Source organism: Grampus griseus (assembly GCF_964374135.1).
Source record: "Grampus griseus genome assembly, chromosome: 17".
Classification (NCBI taxonomy): Eukaryota; Metazoa; Chordata; class Mammalia; order Artiodactyla; family Delphinidae; genus Grampus; species Grampus griseus.
This window is the reverse complement of record NC_139011.1, coordinates 8,675,079-8,692,559: the sequence shown is the minus strand read 5'-3', so window position 1 is coordinate 8,692,559 and position 17,481 is coordinate 8,675,079. Positions and strand designations below refer to the sequence as shown.

General features: G+C 42.5%; 1 protein-coding gene across 2 annotated transcripts in view; it reads right to left on the bottom strand.

Moving 5' to 3' along the window:
* Nucleotides 1–1,032: 1,032 nt before the first annotated feature.
* DNAAF11 (dynein axonemal assembly factor 11) overlaps nt 1,033–17,481 on the bottom strand; it is a 77,965-nt gene continuing 61,516 nt past the window's right edge. For both annotated transcript variants that reach the window (XM_082674953.1, XM_082674954.1), the window contains exons 11-12: nt 7,309–7,394; nt 1,033–1,368 (exon numbers count right to left, since the gene is read on the bottom strand). In XM_082674953.1, coding sequence (XP_082531079.1) covers nt 1,191–1,368; nt 7,309–7,394 — 264 coding nt within the window. In that variant the 3' untranslated portion in view covers nt 1,033–1,190. The remainder of the gene's footprint in view (nt 1,369–7,308; nt 7,395–17,481) is intronic.

The following is a 17,481-nucleotide window of genomic DNA, read 5'->3' as shown; positions in this document are numbered from 1 at the left end:
ATCTGGGATCAAGGGATCGAAATGGGAGAGGGTCCTCTCACTAACACCCATAATGATGAACTGGCCAGTTTCATTCCTGTTCCTGCAACTTTGGGCCCTGCTGCTTTAGAGGTATTGGTTCCAGAGGCGAGAGCATTTCCACTGGAGAACAAACAGAACTGCCTTCTGACTGCAGGCTCTTACCACTGCCTGACGGGGTCCGTGTTTGTACATTTCACTGCCTTGTCACCACCGACCCCTTGATGAACAGAGCAGGTCCCAGGGCTCAGGAGCTGCTGAGTAAAATATTTGCTGATCAGAACCTGATTTAAATGCTAGTAAATCATGGTCAGAGTGAAGATAGTTTTCGTATATTGTATGTGGAATATTGAGTTCATAATGTTCTAGATAAAGAGGACGTGCAAGTATTTAAAACGTGAAGAAGGAAGTAGGGGAGGGAGAGTAGGATGAGAAGGAAGGTGAAGAAAGAGGAGGAGGGAGAGGAGTAGCGGAGGAAACAGGGAAAGGAGGCTCGGGGGGAGGGAGGGAGCGGAAATGCACAACGTACAGTGTCAGGCACTTCAGACGGTTCATCTGGAGACAAACCTACATACACGGCAAGTATTCTTCCTCCCCAGTCACAGATGGAGCCACTAAGGCGCGGGGAAGTTCATGCACTTGCTGAAGTTTCATCCAAAGCGACTGAAAGGGAATCTGACTTCAAGGTGTCTCATTTCCAACCTCATCTTCTTGCCATTATACCTCGCCATCAGAGAAAGCAGACATGTCATGAGAAGAAAACAGAAACACTGCTTAAAATCACCTGAAAGCATTCCAATTTGATCTGAAATTACGATTTTAACTTCTGAGCTTGACCCGTCTGCCGAAGCACAGGTTTAATAATCTGTGCTTTAATCCACGACTTCATCTATCTGCACAAGCAGGCAATTCTAGGATTTATAATCAGCGTGTTTCTATAATAGTTCTGTGATTTACTGAACATTTTCCCTAGCCAACACTTTACTATAGACAAATGATGTTATAGCATTTTGAAGGTACACATTTTAATTGTAAACTGGTTTGAGAATATTAATGTACAAAGTAGGACCTAAAACATCGGAGGAGTAATGTTGACAATAACTGTGTTTACCCCAGAAATAACATACACGCACTCTCTGCACTGAGTGCACAGTCGGTGCAGCCTGAAGTTTTCAAATCAACGGAGGCACTTCGGGATTATCTTCAAAGTCTGGATCTCCCTCGCTTGGTATGATTTTGGGTTCAGCTTGAACTCTTCTGGGCGTGTGTTTTTTCGCTTGAACTATGTTAGCCACATCAGGGAAGGCATGCTTGCTGGGATCTACTTCTAGTCTCTCCATTTGCTGGCTTCTACAACAAAAAGGGCAAAGGAAATTGAGATATCAGTTTTAAGTAAATTTCAGGTAGATTCAACTCATTCATTCATTTGTTCAGCAAATATCGGCAAGTACTATCCCTGGAGCATGGAGGCAAAGATAGAACCCCATCCCTGGTTTCAAGTAGCTTAGAGCCTAGTAGAAGCAAGAGTCCACCCTTGGAGAAATAAAGTGCTAAAGAGCGCCGCAGGGCCGTGCTGACGTGCAGGCAGGTGGAGGAGAGGGCAGCGGGGAGACTCTGCTTACCTAAGATTTTTTTGATAATTGAAATGATACAGCAGGCCATGCCCCAGAGCCAAGATCAATAATAGAATCACACCAGGCAGTTCTCACTCCTGAATGGAGCTAATCAGGCTCCTGGACCCTGCTGCTTCAGACCACTCAGCCTGCACTACAAGTTCAGGTGCACACCAAGCTTAGCCCACAGTTTCCCCTCCCACAAGAACCCACTCCTCCGCCGGCACTCCATCCTTCCAGCGATAGCTGGAGTGAAACAGACCCAGGAAGCAGCTCTGCTGGCCACTGAGTCCCCTTATCACCGTCATAGAGAAAACTCTAGATGATACAGTCACAGGGCTGCTTTTCTGGCAATTTCCATTCCATAGGCCTGGAGTTGGACCCAGTAATCTGTATTTATATAAAGTTCCCCCAGGGATATCGATGATTTAGAAATTATTTTGGAATCACCGCACCATTAATTCATTCAGTTATTCAACAGATATACCTTAAATGCCGACTGTATTCTAGTTGCTGTGCTAGACACCAGAAATAGCATGGTCTGTGCAAACAGACAAGCTTCCTGGTAACATCTAGGAGTGCAGTGTTGTGTTCAATAGAAAAGTTATCATATCGTCATGTAATTGTCTCATTACCGACCTGTTCTCCCTATAAGACTGACATCTTTGAAGCAAAGGTATTGTCTTTTTCATCTTGTATCTTTGGCGTATAGCTTTACCGAATAAATAGTTGTTGAATAAATGAAAAAAAAAGTTATTATTGTGGATTAACGAAATTAAATAAGAAATTATCTCTGACCTAAGGAATATCACAGTCAGTCTAATCCAGGAGCTCCAAACCCATGTTCTCAGACCAAACTCGTGCAGCAGACACAATGTGGTGGGGGAAGGAGGTCCGATTTTCTTTGGAAAGTGTAAACTCTGCTGTTCTTACAGCCCTCCCGCTCATTCCTGTAATCTGCACAGCCCTTGAAAGATCTGACTTTTTGATTCCTTAGTATCTTGACTAATACTTCTGGACCTGCTGAAGAAAAATACAAAGTATACAAAGTCTATAAAAGGGCATTTTCTGAAGTCCCAGATTGTACACTATAAACAGTGTTAAGAAGTTACAGTTTTCAAAGACTTGCATTACAGTCACTATTAACTATAGCGTACTTTTTAATTCATCTGTTCTTATTAAAAGACTATGATATTTATGGCTTAATTAAGTAAATATCTAAATTCATCTATTATAATTATGATGTCCTTGACTTTGAGGAAAAGCAGCCCATCTCAATTGTAGGCATATCTCTTGGGCCATAATTTCTGGATCTCAGTAATAAACTATGAGCTTAGCTAGTATGTATATAGTTATCTGCAGAGCCCCTGCTTCAGATGTTGTGAGGAATAGTTTGCATGCAGGGCTTTAATGACTCATGAATCTCTGGGCCTGAGGCACCTGAGGACCACACTCGTCCCCAAAATAAAGAGGAGAGGGGCTTTTCTCCCTGGCTGCTTCCTGTCCCTATGTCACAGGCCTAAAGTGACAGATGCCCATTGCTGGTTTTACCCACTACCTGGCTGTCAGACCAGAACCTCTGGCACCTACTAAGAATAGCTGGAAGACGGAATGAATAAATTTATTACCATGGAAGAAAGAAAGAAAATGTCTAAAATCAGTAGGCAGTAGGCGTAAAATACATCAACGATTGACTCTTTCTATTAAAGAACATAAAGAAATGATAATCTGTTGGGCTAGCTTATTTGGACCGAAGACTCCCACTACCCACGAAAAACTTTACTGAGATTGTGAAAGATGTGGTGAGATAATTAGGATCCACAAGGTCAGAATTCAGTGAAAGGAGGAACCCAGAAAGGGGAATGGAGTCCTGAGACCACCTTTGCCCTGAGGGCATTCGGTGAGCCCCTAAAGTCAGGCTTTGGTCTTGCTGGATGTACAGAGTCTGGGGACAGAGGGCCAGGCCCTGAGCGTGCCAGGTGGGCAGTCTAACAGGATGCCCTCTCCCCAGTAAGGGTGCAGTCCCAAAGGGCTTTCGCCTCCTGTACGAGTGAATGAGAAGTAAACCCGCTCTGCCCACCTCCCCAGGGGACTGTGAGGGGAGGTGCCCCAGTGGGACAGAAGAGGGATGAGTTGTCACCACAGGCTGGCAGTTCCATGGGTTTATAGCAGCTAAAAAACAAACAAACAAACCCTCAATCTTGAACTTAGACTGAAGTGGTTCTAAACTAGCAGTGTCTTTAGGATCTGCCCCAAAGCACACATCAATGCTCCCTGGCAGCGCACCTCCTGGACCTCTGAGAAGCCCCCAGCAAGGCAGCAGATCACAGGAAAGAGTAAACAAGCACTCAAGTAAACGGGCACTCTGCATAAGAATCAGCAGAAGCAACAAGAACAGAAATAGAGACGCAACAACTTCAGATAGTGACTAGGAAAGCATGAGTTATAAAAGCACTACACTTACGTTTAAAAAAAATATTCCAGACTTGAGAGTAAAATGCTGAAAACTTTCGGTCTGGAATTGGCAATAAGACAAAGATGCCTGCTATCACCCTCTTTTCAACATCGTACTGGATTTTTTCCCTATGCAGTCATGCGCGAAAAAGGAAAGATACAGGTTTGGGAAGAAAGAAAGCCATCATTCTTTGCCATATATCATCAGGGAAACGGGAGTTAAAACAACAATGACATACCACCACACACCTATTTAGAATGGTCCAGATCCGAACACCGACAGCACCAAACGCTGGCCCGGATGTGGAGCAACAGGAACGCTCACACATGACTGGTGGGGAAGCAGAAGGGTGCAGCCCCTTCAGAGGACAGCTCGGCAGCTTCTCACATAACTAAACATATTCTTACCACACGACCCAGCAGTTGTGCTTCTCGGCATTTACCCAAAGGAGCTGAAACTTTATGGCCACATAAAAACCTGCACAGGATGTGTATAGCAGCGTTATTCATAATTGCCAAACAACTGGAGCAGCTAAGATGCCCTTCAGTGGGTGAATGGATAAATTAAACTGTGGTCCATCCAGACAATGGCATATTACTCAGCATTAAAAAGAAATGAGCTAGCAAGCCATGAAAAGACATGGAGGAACCTTAAATGCATATTACTAAGGAAGAGAAGCCAATCTGAAAAGGCTACGTACTGTATAATTCCAATTACATAACACTTTGGAAAAGACAAGATTATGGTGACAGTAAAAAGACTAATAGTTGCCAGGGGCTGTGAGTGGGGAGAGCGGGATGCATAGATGGAGCACAGAGGATTTGCAGGGCAGTGAAACTACTCTGTATGACACTATAGGAATGGATACATGTCATTATACATTCGTCCAAACCCATAGAACGCACAACACCAAGACTGAGCCCTAACGCAGATTACGGATCTGGGTGCTAACGACGCATGGATGCAGGCTCACCAGCTGTAACAAATGTTGCACTCTGATGGGGGATGTGGATAATGAGGGAGGCTGCGCCTGAGCTGGGGCAGGGAGTATATGGGAAATCTCTGTGCCTTCCACTTGATTTTGCTGTGAACCTAATAAGACTGCTCTAAAGAAGAAAGTCTAATTTTTCAAAACGACACCATGAGGAGAGTAAGAAGGCAAGCCCAGGAATGGGCTACGTTTTATGGTCCTGCTTCCACCACTCACTTAACAACTTTGCGATCTTGGACAAATTGCTCTATCTCTTTGAACCTCAGTACATTAGGATACGAGGATTTATACTGCAGTTATTTTGAAGAGTAAAGATAGCGTATAGCATCATATAGCACAGGGTAGGCACTCAGTACTCAGTAAGTCCACTTTTGAGGAAGTTGTGTGTTTTCCGTCATCGTACAGTGTCACCGGACCACAAGAGTTCACTGGGTCAGTGACCTTCCCCCCAGACATGACCCCATCTGGTCCCAGTGAACATAACTCTCCTTCCCTTCATCTTCTCCCTCTATTCACTCTGTCTCCACAGCATGAGGAAAGGACCACTCAGGCTATGAGAGGGTTGAGGGGCCTATTCCGACCTCCCTGCCCCCAGTTACCGCTGCCTCTGTAGTCCTTTCCCCCAAGCCAACAACCTGCCTGACCTCGTGCCCATGTGCAGCATTTACAGGTGGCTGTTAGGCTAATGGGTTGCCCAGCCAGAAGCTGAGAGAATGTGTGTAAGGAAGTTTGTCAGTGATTAAGGAGCACCACAAACAACCTTCCCATCGATAGATTATGAACGGTCGTCAGGTGATCCTTTCTCAGTAACGAAAAAGAAAAAGAAAGGCTTTGTGAAAATACTGCAGGAGGTCCTCTTATGACGAATTGTGCTAGGATATCTCTAATCATCAAGTGTAATCACAGTAATGACGGTTTTCCTGGAGTCTTGAAAACCAGCTCCAAACTTTGGCAATGACTTGGTTTCCAATCCCTGTGATTCCTCATAAATTAGATTCGAACTCTTTACATGTGTTTGATGCCGCTGGGGGTTAATTATGACCGTGAAGATTCATAGTAGTCCTAACACCCTTGATTCTCTGTAAATTACACATGTATCTGAAATGGAAATCACTGAGCTGGGAAACATGAGAGTGGCTTTCCAAGGTTAAAAACAGCAACCCGCTTTTCAGAAGGAATTCAACTCCATACCTGTTGTTTAAACAAACCCCGTGTTTGAAAATCTCTACAAAATTTGACAGTTGTCTTTGAATATATACGAATGCCTGACTGCTTGTATTATGCAAGATATAAATATAGTTCCTGTTCAGGTATTTTTATAGTGGCAATTCTAGCATATACATTTGTATCTCAAAGATAGTTTGCCTTGGTCCAAAATAGAGTCTGCCGTCTGGACGGTACGAGTCTGGAAATCACGGCAAGGAGAAGGGGGGTTGAAAGAGCTGGGATGCTCATTCTAAGGAAGAACTGAGAAATAATGAGAGCTTTGTCTGAACTACTCTAAGGATTGTCACTGCTTGTGGGAAGTGGGCTTTGTTCTGGGGTGTCTCTGGGGGCAGAGCTAGAACCTTCAGTTAGGAATCAAAGAGAAGCTTTCAGACACTGGGGGAATATTGAGAATGCCACGAAGATTCTCTTGAGAGGGTGAGGATCCTGTTGAGAAGGAAGCTTAAGCCAAGGCTGGAAGGTGACCTATGACTGACAAGAGGGCACACACGGGGCCTCTCGGTCCTTGCAGCCCTGAGGGTTTTGGAATCTATGACGTGACACAGGTCATAAAAGGGAGGCGGTGAGCAGCGTTAGGAGCAGGGCTCAGCAGAGTCGTCCCAACAGGTCACAGCTACATGACCTCCTGACATTCCAAACTCCTCCCTCCCTCATTTTCCTCGTCTGTAAACTGAGGGTAAAAATTGTGAGGATTAAATGCGTTACTATGAGTAAAGCACACGGAATGGTGCCCGATACAAAGCAAGTGCCCGGTCGATGTAGCTGTCGGTGTGGCTATTGCCACTTTTATTATTGTCACCGGAAGCTGGAACCTAAATATACACAGATCTGTTTCTGAGCCCTGCAAATCAAGAGTCTAAGTTTGGGGAATAAACATTAATGTTCATGGTATGAATCCTTTTTGAACTTTCAGTCACTGTACCTATGTGGAAGGTGCATTCTAGGCACCAAATGACAATGAAGAGAACTCTAAGCGAAGTTAAGACGGGCTGAGGGGAGGGCACCTTTTGTTCGTCTTCTCCCTGCTGCTGTCCGGCGTGCTTTTCACTGGCTTTGATGTTCCTTGACAACCTGTGATTATCTCGCCCACCTAAAACAAAAACACAGGACATAGTTAGTGATACATTCTCTCTGATACATCTTCAAAAATATACACTATATATTTTTTAAATGCTAAAACATTTTAATTTCCACTACATATTCCATGAAAGAGTCTGACTTTAAGCCCCTACATGGGGCATGAGAAAGCTCCAATAGTCGCCCTGTATCCATGGGGATGCGTGCTAAGACCCCCAGTGCATGCCTGAAACCACAGATAGTACCAAACCCTGTATATAGTATGTTTTTTCCTTTACACACATACCTGTGATGAAGTTTAATTTATAAATTAGGCACAGTAAAATACTAAAAACAATAACTAGTGATAAAGCAGAACAATTATTGCAATATACTGTAATACATGTTACAAAATTGTTCAGATTTAATACCTTTTCCATCTTAACTAAGCACCTATCACGCACTGTGGCCATAAGTTTTGCAATTTGAGGTACGGCGGCAAAACCAGCATGAATTTCTTTTTCCTTCCTCACAATTTCACGGGTAGAAGATTCGTTCATACTGCAGATCTTAATAACCTCAGCATATGCTTTTCTTTCTTTCCTTATTAAGTCAGGAACTTTCACCTTTTCAATTAAAGGAAGCATTTTAAGGCTTCTCTTTCCTCGGTTTCAGTTACCCATGGTCAACAGTCTGAAAATATTAAATGGAAATTCCAGAAATAAACAATTCATATGTTTAAAACTGTGGGCCGTTCTGAGCAGCATGATGAAATCTTGCACCATCCTGCTCCGCCCTGCCCAGAATGTGATGTGAATCATCCCTTTGTCCAGTGTATCCCACCAGTTCCTTAGTCACTTAGTAGCTGCCTTGGTTATCAGATCAACTGTGCTCGGGTTCAGGTAACCCTTAGTTTACATAATGGCCTCAAAGCGCAAGAGTAGTGATGCCATTGGTCAGAACCCCAGAAAGCCTAGCCCATTGTTTATCACATGTATGCTTCAATACATGGACGGTGACTGAGCAAATGAAGCAAGGCATCCTTGTCTGGGGGGACTATAGCATCAAATCTGGGGAGGTGAGTGTTCTTATTGCCCTTGATGGCAATCCGTCTCCTATGCGGTGGTACAAGCAACCGTTGTTTTAGATACTGCGGTTGTATATTTTTCCATCATATTTTATAAAAATTCAATCTGTGTGTGTATGTGTGATTTAGTTCAGTCCCTTCCCACAGACCTCATGGGAGGGCCTACGTGCAATGCAGCAAGGAAAGGTCTGCTTAAACACCACCCTTTCAATCATGTATTGAACACCCGACTAGGGAAAATACCTTTAAGCATGACCAATGGTTTGTGTGATGGCCAGACTTTTGCTGAGACTCCAGAAGAGAAAAAAACAACAACAAATGCCTCATGTACCAAACACAGGAAGTTTCAAGGCTGGAAGAGTTTGTTCAGAAACATCTTTTAAAAGGTATATTCTGCATAACAAAAACATGTAGAAGGAAACCATGGAAGAGCGAGCAATGGAAGCCACCAATGCAGTGTTCACTGGATAATTAGAGGAGGTGACTCATGGAAAGGATCGCTCAGTGAAGCATGTTTTTATCATCAAACGAGGTTTGCTTTGGAGGCAGCTAATTCCGAAATGATGTATTTGCTATGTTTTAAAGTCTATTTCATGCCAATTTTACTGCTTTCCATTCATTTCTTGCTGGCCCATGATGTTACATTTTTGGATGTTCATGTGCCAGGGTAGGAAGGTTTATGCTATTTTAAAGTGAAAACTTAAACGTTGTTTTTTTTTTCTTTTCTCTGATTGAACTAGTGTGATGGGTACAACTATTTCCCCCATGTTCCTGGCCTATCCATAAAGAAATGGAAATGCTTTTCAGTTTCTATCGATGCCAGTTCTGGTTTATTAAGCCACATTAATGTCAAATATGAGGGCAAGGAAAGACAGAGTTGAGGAGACTAACAGAGATGCCTTGCAGTTGAGGGAGCAGAGGGCGGTAGTAGGCGTTGGGGTAATGAAAGCTGGCACCTTCCTCCTGGGGTGTCTCGGGGGTGAGTGGGGTCAGCAGGACCTCCCTCCGAGAGGCATGGCGGCAGGCTGTCGGGGAGCAGTGCTGTCCAGGAGAATTTTCTGCAATGGAAACGTTTCGGGCTGTCCAACACGGGGCCCCAGAGCACTCGCAATGCTGTTAGTGTAACCGAGACACTAAAGTTTTCATTTTATTTCATTTTTAAGTAATTTTAATTTCTACTGACCAAGCCAGAGAGATGGGAACATGACCAGAGTGAGCCCCAAACCTATGCGTGGGCTGCCCAACTCTTCTTTGGGAGTGAAGGTCATCCATCCATACCAGTTACCCCTAATTTATCCGAGGTCCTTGACCACATGGCCTTTTCAGTTCTGGAACTCTCTGCTCCTTCCTTGACATGCCTGGGACCTGGAACTGAGCGTGAGAATCCGGAGCCTGTGTTTCAATCTCTCTGATCAATGTGGGGTGTAGGCTGCTCCCTTAGCCCAACTCGGGACGACTTATCTAAAGGACCACGTGAGCCACAGAGCTTGGGCAGGCAGTGGCTGGGGCCTCTGTCAGGCCGGCAACGCAGCTCAGCTTCTCCCCTTTCCCAGTCCTGCTTCCTCCCCTCCCACAGGTGTGGATCCCCAGGCTGCTCCCCAGCAAATGTTCTGCAAGCGCACCTCCATCTCAGGGTCTGCTTCTTGGGGAGCAGTGGCAGCTGAGAGCCTTTTTATTTTTTAATATTTTAATTACATTAAATGAGACCAATGTTACTTAAAATTCATGAAAATGTCAACTTCAAGAAAAAAGGCTTTTGAGCCCAAAGCACAGGTTTTGTATTGCTTCGTGCTGTAAATGCGCTAATCAGAATGGGAGCACACGCATAATTAGAGTCTTACAACACCCCAGCTCTAACACTGCTATTTGTCCCATAATAAGCTCAGACAAAGATTCTCTGTGTTTATGGAAATGCAAATAGAATCGCAAATTTGGAACTTTTCTTCACCAGGAATTTGCTATGTACCAGAATCTCAATGTGTTGCTTATTTTTAAAAGATATTTTCAGCTCATTTAGTTTCAAATGTTCTTTTAAGTTTAAAAGTTAGGGGGAATTAAGAAATCAGCAGTAAGAAAAGTATTAACACCAGCATTCATACTGACACCAAAATTCATCTTAACAACAATATTTATATGAATAGCAGGAAAAACTCTTCTGATAAGAGATCTAATTTTCCCAAGTAGGGACCAAAGTTCAGAATTTCAAGGTACTGAAATAGTAACATGTGGTTTCCCTCTATACCTGCAGCCTAGTGCTACTCTTCCTCTAGAAAACGATGCTCATTAACATCAAACTTCCTATTCACTTGTACAAAGTGTGTTTAGGGGTGACTAATGCGAAAGGTGTAAGGGCCAAAATATGTTTAATAAATTAGACAAAGTGGAGCAAATGGTTTCCTGAATCCATAGAGGGAAATGTAAGCAACTGCTTGGAAATTCAATTGTGGGATAGGCACAAAGGTACAAATTAACATTTTAATAATATTAGGTTATTTTAACGCATAGATTCATGCAATTGAAAGTTGGGAGTGAACATGGAGGTAGGAATTGAGTCCCCTTTAGTTCAGAAGGCAAATGTCCCTTCAAAAGGCTTTCGTGAGAGCTGGTTTTCCAGCCTTGGTTTAAATAGCACCGTGGGATGGAGTCCCTTTACCTCCCTGGGGTAGCAGCCTACATTGAGACCATCTACATTTACCTTAACGTGTACGTGGCTGCTTTACCAACCATAAAAGTTACTAATGCCAAGAAATCCAGACTACCTACATGAGCTGTGTAAGAACACAGTAAACAGACGTGAGGGAGAGAGACCTACCTCCTAATCCTTATTTTTAGGTTGAACCATAGAAATTACCAACATCTGACTATTTTATATAGGTTTAAAATTTTTTTTTTTTTTTTTTTTGCGGTACGCGGGCCTCTCACTGCTGTGGCCTCTCCCGTTGCGGAGCACAGGCTCCGGACGCGCAGGCCCAGCGGCCATGGCTCACAGGCGCAGCCGCTCCGCTGCATGTGGGATCTTCCCGGACCGGGGCATGAACCCATGTCCCCTGCATCGGCAGGTGGACTCTCAACCACTGCGCCACCAGGGAAGCCCTAAAAAATTTTATTTTATAATTAATTTATTTTTATTATTTTTTATTTTTGGCTGCGTTAGGTCTTTGTTGCTGTGCGTGGGCTTTCTCTAGTTGTGGCAAGCAGGGGCTACTCTTCATCGCGGTGCGTGGGCTTCTCATTGTGGTGGCTTCTATTGTTTCGGAGCACGGGCTCTAGGTGCACGGGCTCAGTAGTTGTGGCACACGGGCTCAGTAGCTGTGGTTCGCGGCCTCTAGAGCACAGGCTCAGTAGCTGTGGCGCACGGGCTTAGTTGCTCGGCGGCATGTGGGATCTTCCCAGACCAGGGCTCGAACCTGTGTCCCCTGCATTGGCAGGAGAATTCTTAACCACTGGACCAGCAGGGAAGCCCTCTGACTATTTTTGACCTAGAAAACCGTGATTTTCCACGGTTTGGCTTAATAGTTATTTACATGAAGTTAAATAAGAATATGTAAACAATCCCTCCATTTCAGATGAAGACTTGCTAGTGGGAAGTTAAAAGAGTGAATGGACAAAGAAAGTGGAATACAATGGAAGATATTTGTTACAAAAGAAAATGTAAACAATTGACCTTTTAACTTTTTCTTGTGAATTTCCCCTTGCTTCTTAAATAATAGTATTCAGGACAATGTGAGGTAAATTTCTCTTTCTCTTGGATCTTCATTTTGTATCACAGTTTCAACAATTACCTTCATTAAATCTTCTCAAAGAAATATTTACTGAGTATCTATTATGCACCAAGCATAGGACTGAGCAATAGATATGGAATGATAGATTTAAAAATTATCCCTGATCATCTCATGAGGAATAAAGACACAAAAGCAATTAAAATACACTAAGAGGGCTTCCCTGGTGGCGCAGTGGTTGAGAGTCCGCCTGCTGATGCAGGGGACACGAGTTTGTGCCTTGGTCCGGGAAGATCCCACATGCCATGGAGCGGCTGGGCCCGTGAGCCATGGCCGCTGAGCCTGCGCGTCCGGAGCCTGTGCTCCGCAACGGGAGAGGCCACAGCAGTGAGAGGCCCGCGTACCGCAAAAAAAAAAAAACAACAAAAAAAACCAAAACACTAAGAAAGTGCAATTGATAGAAATATGCACAGACTCTACAGAAGCCCAAGGGAGGGAGTCAGACTGGGCGGCGTGGGGAGCAGTGATCAAAGAAGACTTACTAAGGATGTGATATTTGATGTGAATTTTAAAGAATAAGTGGGAATTTGCCAGAAGATGGAGATTATGAGATGAAGATTATATAAGGAATTAAGAACATTCCAGAGAGAGAAAAAAGCATAAACAAAGACTGGAAGGTAAATGACCACATAAACGAGCACCGAATATTAGGCGGATAATAGCTAGAAATAAGGCTGAAGAACTAGGCAGAGGTCAGATCTTGGGAGACTTTAAGGTGTTTGGACTTTGCACAAGAGGTGATGGAGACTTTTGCAGTATTTTTTTTCAGTGACATAGGTATTCATCTCAGCTGAAAGAGCAACATTCTAAACGCACTTCCTATTTTCATTAGCCGAAGTGTGTGATGTTAACAAAAATACTAAGTCCAGTGGAGTGACGGCTTTTGAAAATGTCTCTTTCTTCACTAGATAAAAATATAATTTTATTTCTTTTTCAACTATTATAGTCAAGTTCTCCCCCACCCCAACTCTACTCTGAAAATACTAATGACATACAATCCTGTTAGGAAACTGTCTAAATGTGTGTAATGGCCAGCAAACTGATCGTAAGAACACTTGTAAACTGTTGGCTAATTTAGCTGTTCTTTGGGGCTTTCATTCACCTACAGACTCCAGATATATGCATATTTCTCTAGCTGCCCCCTGACTCTCATGAGGTAGGTTTTGAACTCTGCATTCAAGATCACCGAGTACCTATACATCCTTGTCAAAGGGGACATTTGCATGAAGTAAAATCCATTATCCACAGCTGCCCTAGCATGGAGGAACATGAATGTTAACATGAAAATTAAAGGGAGATTCTGCTTAAATAGATTCAAGATTTATGAATTGGCTTTTACCCTCTTCAGTCCAGTAGTTTAATGAGGGTGTGCCACGGTGCCAAACTCACAGTACAGGTTTTGAGCCTGTTTGTCGTCCTATCCATTTCTGGCCCTGTTCTGTTTGTTACAGGGAGATGGAACCCTGCAGGCTTCGTTCGTTATCAAGCTTCCCATGTCATCTGGCTTCCAGCTGGGCTTGGCCAATGGGAAGCATTGGCGGGAGGCAGGGGGACCAAGAAAGAGAGACTTCGGGTGCTTCTCCCATGATCTCTATTCACGTGAGCAACTTCTCCAGCAGTGGCAGAGTCTACCCTGTGGCTGCCCAAGGCACCTGCTGCAGGTCTGGCTTCTTCCAGGGGACCCTAGGGCGTGGTTTCTGCCAACATCACCTCCTCCCTCTGTCCTGGGAGTGGTGGTGGCCTGTAATGTGACAAATTTCAAGGTGGTCTTACTCTCCCTTCTTTGGCATCTCAGATCTTCTGCTACCTATGCAGTACATTTCCTGAATTCCTCATATAAATTCCTGCGTAAATTTCCTGTATACATAATTTTCAATACTTAAGTGTTTCCTGATTTTCCATTAGATACTTATTGATTTACTCCATGCTCTCAAACTGCGGGGTGCTTGTTAAAATACACGTTTCCACATCACCTAATTAGACTATGCAGATAGTGGCCTGGGAATCTAGTGTTTTGAACAAACTCTCTCCAGGTGATTCTTAGGATCAGGCAAGTTTTCTGTTTTTTTTTTTTTTTGCTGTACGCGGGCGTCTCACTGTTGTGGCCTCTCCCGTTGCGGAGCACAGGCTCCGGACGCGCAGGCTCAGCGGCCATGGCTCACGGGCCCAGCCGCTCCGCAGCATGTGGGATCTTCTCGGACCGGGGCACGAACCCGCGTCCCCTGCATCGGCAGGCGGACTCTCAACCACTGCGCCACCAGGGGAGCCCCAGGCAAGTTTTGAAATCAGTTTTAGCTGATCCCACGGCTTCTAGCCGTTCTGGATGCAATTCATGTATACAAGCCACATTTATGGGATGCCTATAACACCCCAGGAACAGGACCAGGAGCTATGATGCTATGGTGAACCAGAAAAGCATGGTCACTGCACTGATGAAACATCCCTCATCATCACTAAAATGATATACTTTGATCTACAGAAGAGAGATAATAATTGTATAATTACACACAGTCATTTAATGGACTGATTTTAGATATTTAGATGGTTTACAATGTCTCATAATTATACTATGGTGTCTACCTGTATACATTAATTGCTATCATATATCCATTTTATTAGGAGAGTAAAAAATTAGAATTATTAGGTCATAAAGTACTTTTTAAGCTTGATATATGTTGACAATTTTATTTTCGAAAAGATTACATCATCCTCTATTTCCTCTAGCACTTTATTAGAGTACTGTTGAACCTTCACAGGCATGGAATTTTATTGATTGTTTTGCTAGAAAACTGGTAGCGGTTCTGGAAAGGGGAACCAAATAGCTGGGGAAGAGGGATGGAAAGGATGTTTGCTTTACTTGTAAACTTAATACTTTGGAATTTTGTCCTGTAAACACATTATCTACGTATTGTTAAATTATTTAAACAAGGAGGCCATGAGACTGAGGGAACTCTAATACCATAGACGTTTTTGTGCTTCTTTTGTAACTGTGATTTACCTCTTTTCTATTGGGGTTTGGTATTTTTCTGAAACACTTTCATGAATTTATATGTAATACTGATATTATATCTTCTTTGGTCTTTTGTGGTGTTTTTCCTCGGCAATGGGACATGTCAGCATTTGAAAAACTGTATATTGTCTTGTTTATTAGTTTACTGTCTGTTTTCCTGCCACTAAAATGTAAACCCCAGGAGGAATTTCTGTGCTGGGTACATGACAGACCCTCAAAAATTATTTGTTCAATGAATGAATAAATGGATGAAATATAAATGAACAATAAATGTTTATGAATGGTGGTTTTTGACATACAGCTTTGGTTAAAGTAACCAAAACTATTGCTTTTCCTTGGTGATTTCTGCCATTGTTAGCCAATCTCTGCAGAGAATAAAAGTAAATATTTACCTTATCTCCACTTATATATTTATTTTTATTGAAGTATAGTTGATTTATAATATCATATTAGTTTCAGGTATACAGCATACTTTTATTTCTTTCTAAAAATATTTAAAAATAATATTTAATTCTTTAATCCATATGAAATTTATTTTGGTATAAGATGTGAAATAAGATGACAACCTGATATTTTCCTAATTAACCAATATCTCCCAATCTTATATAAAAATTAATTTGAAATGGATCATAGACCTAAAGGTAAAAAAGCTAAAATGATAAAGCCCCTAGAATAAAACAAAAGAGAATATCTATGAATCTAAAGATTTCATGGACATGAGATAGGAAGCAACAATCCAAATAGAAATAAAATAATTCATATTAGCAGTAAATCTAAAAACTTCATTTTCTTACTGAATTAAAAATAATAAGCAAGTGATTGGCTGGGAAAAATGTCCAAAAAACACAAGCCGTGATAAGTAGTTTTGGGGTTTCATTCTTCAACTAATATTTATTTGGTACCTAGAAGACAGGTACTATTCCAGACACTGGATGAATCAAGGTCTCTATGATCATGAACCTTACACTTAGATGGCGAAGACAAACCATACAAAACTGAACAAATCAGATCGTTTCTTACAGTGATAAATACTGTCATAACAATAAGCCAGGTAATATAACCGAGAAAGATGACTGACGGAATGTAGCTGGCCACGTTAGCACTGATGATCAGGAAAAGTGCCTGTTTAAAGGAGGCACTTTGTATCACCTGTGTGATACAAAGGAGACAGGCGTGAACAGAAAAAGGGGGCAGAGTGCACTTAGCAAGAAAAAAACCAACAAGTACAAAAGTCCTGTGGTGGGAAGTGAGGCTATTGTGCTCCAGGAAAGGAAAAAAAGCCAAGTCTGGGCCATAATGAGAAGAGGAAAGTGGAAGAAGAAGATGCTAGAAATGCAGGCAGATGCTAGCTCGTACAGAGCCTTCAGGGCCACAACAAGGAAATGTGAATATCACTCCAAGTGCAACGGGAAGCCATTGGTGGGCTTTAAGCAGAATAAAATGAACTGATTTATGTGTTTAAAATGTCACTTTGGCTTCTGCATGGAGAAAGAAAGGGTGGAAAGAACAGAATCAGGGAAAACAGGGAGAGGGCATCAGAGGTGGCCTGGTTGGGTGATGACACTGGCTTGGACAGGAGTGAAGAGGGAGATGGTGACAAGTGACTGGATTCAGGGTACATTTGGGCAGTAGTGCCAACAAGATGTAGGTTGTGAGGGTCAGAGATATGTCAGGGATGCCTCCTAGTCTTTGACTTGGCCAGCTGGGGAGATGATGGTGCCATTTTCTGAGACAGGAAGGACTGTGAGGCAAAAAGATCTGCAGAAGGAAATCATGGGTTCACTTAACCACTTTAAATTAGTCACGCCGATTACAAATTGGTTTGTCAGTCGGCAGCTGCATGTAAAGGGTCTTTGATTCTAAAGCCTGTATAGTTTGCTAATGTTTACATTTTTAATTTTCCAAGTAATATATATTTTTTATTCCTTTTGTGGTTTAATCGCATTTTAGGACAGTATTTTGAATTTTCCAGTTTTATTTGTTGGTTTACTCTATTTCATACACAATTTTATTTCTATTGACTTGTAATTAAATGTAATTTCTATAATTTTTCATTTGGAAATTAAAGTGAACTTTTCATAGGGTTTTGTTAATTATGAAGTTTTTAAATGATCTTAATTATATTATTCAAATAATAAATGGTCCTACATTTTGTTGATCATATCAAAGACAGAAATTGGTCATAAATCTTCCAGTAGAGCTGATTCTGTTGATTTTCCCTATGTTTACAAGAACTTACATTTTA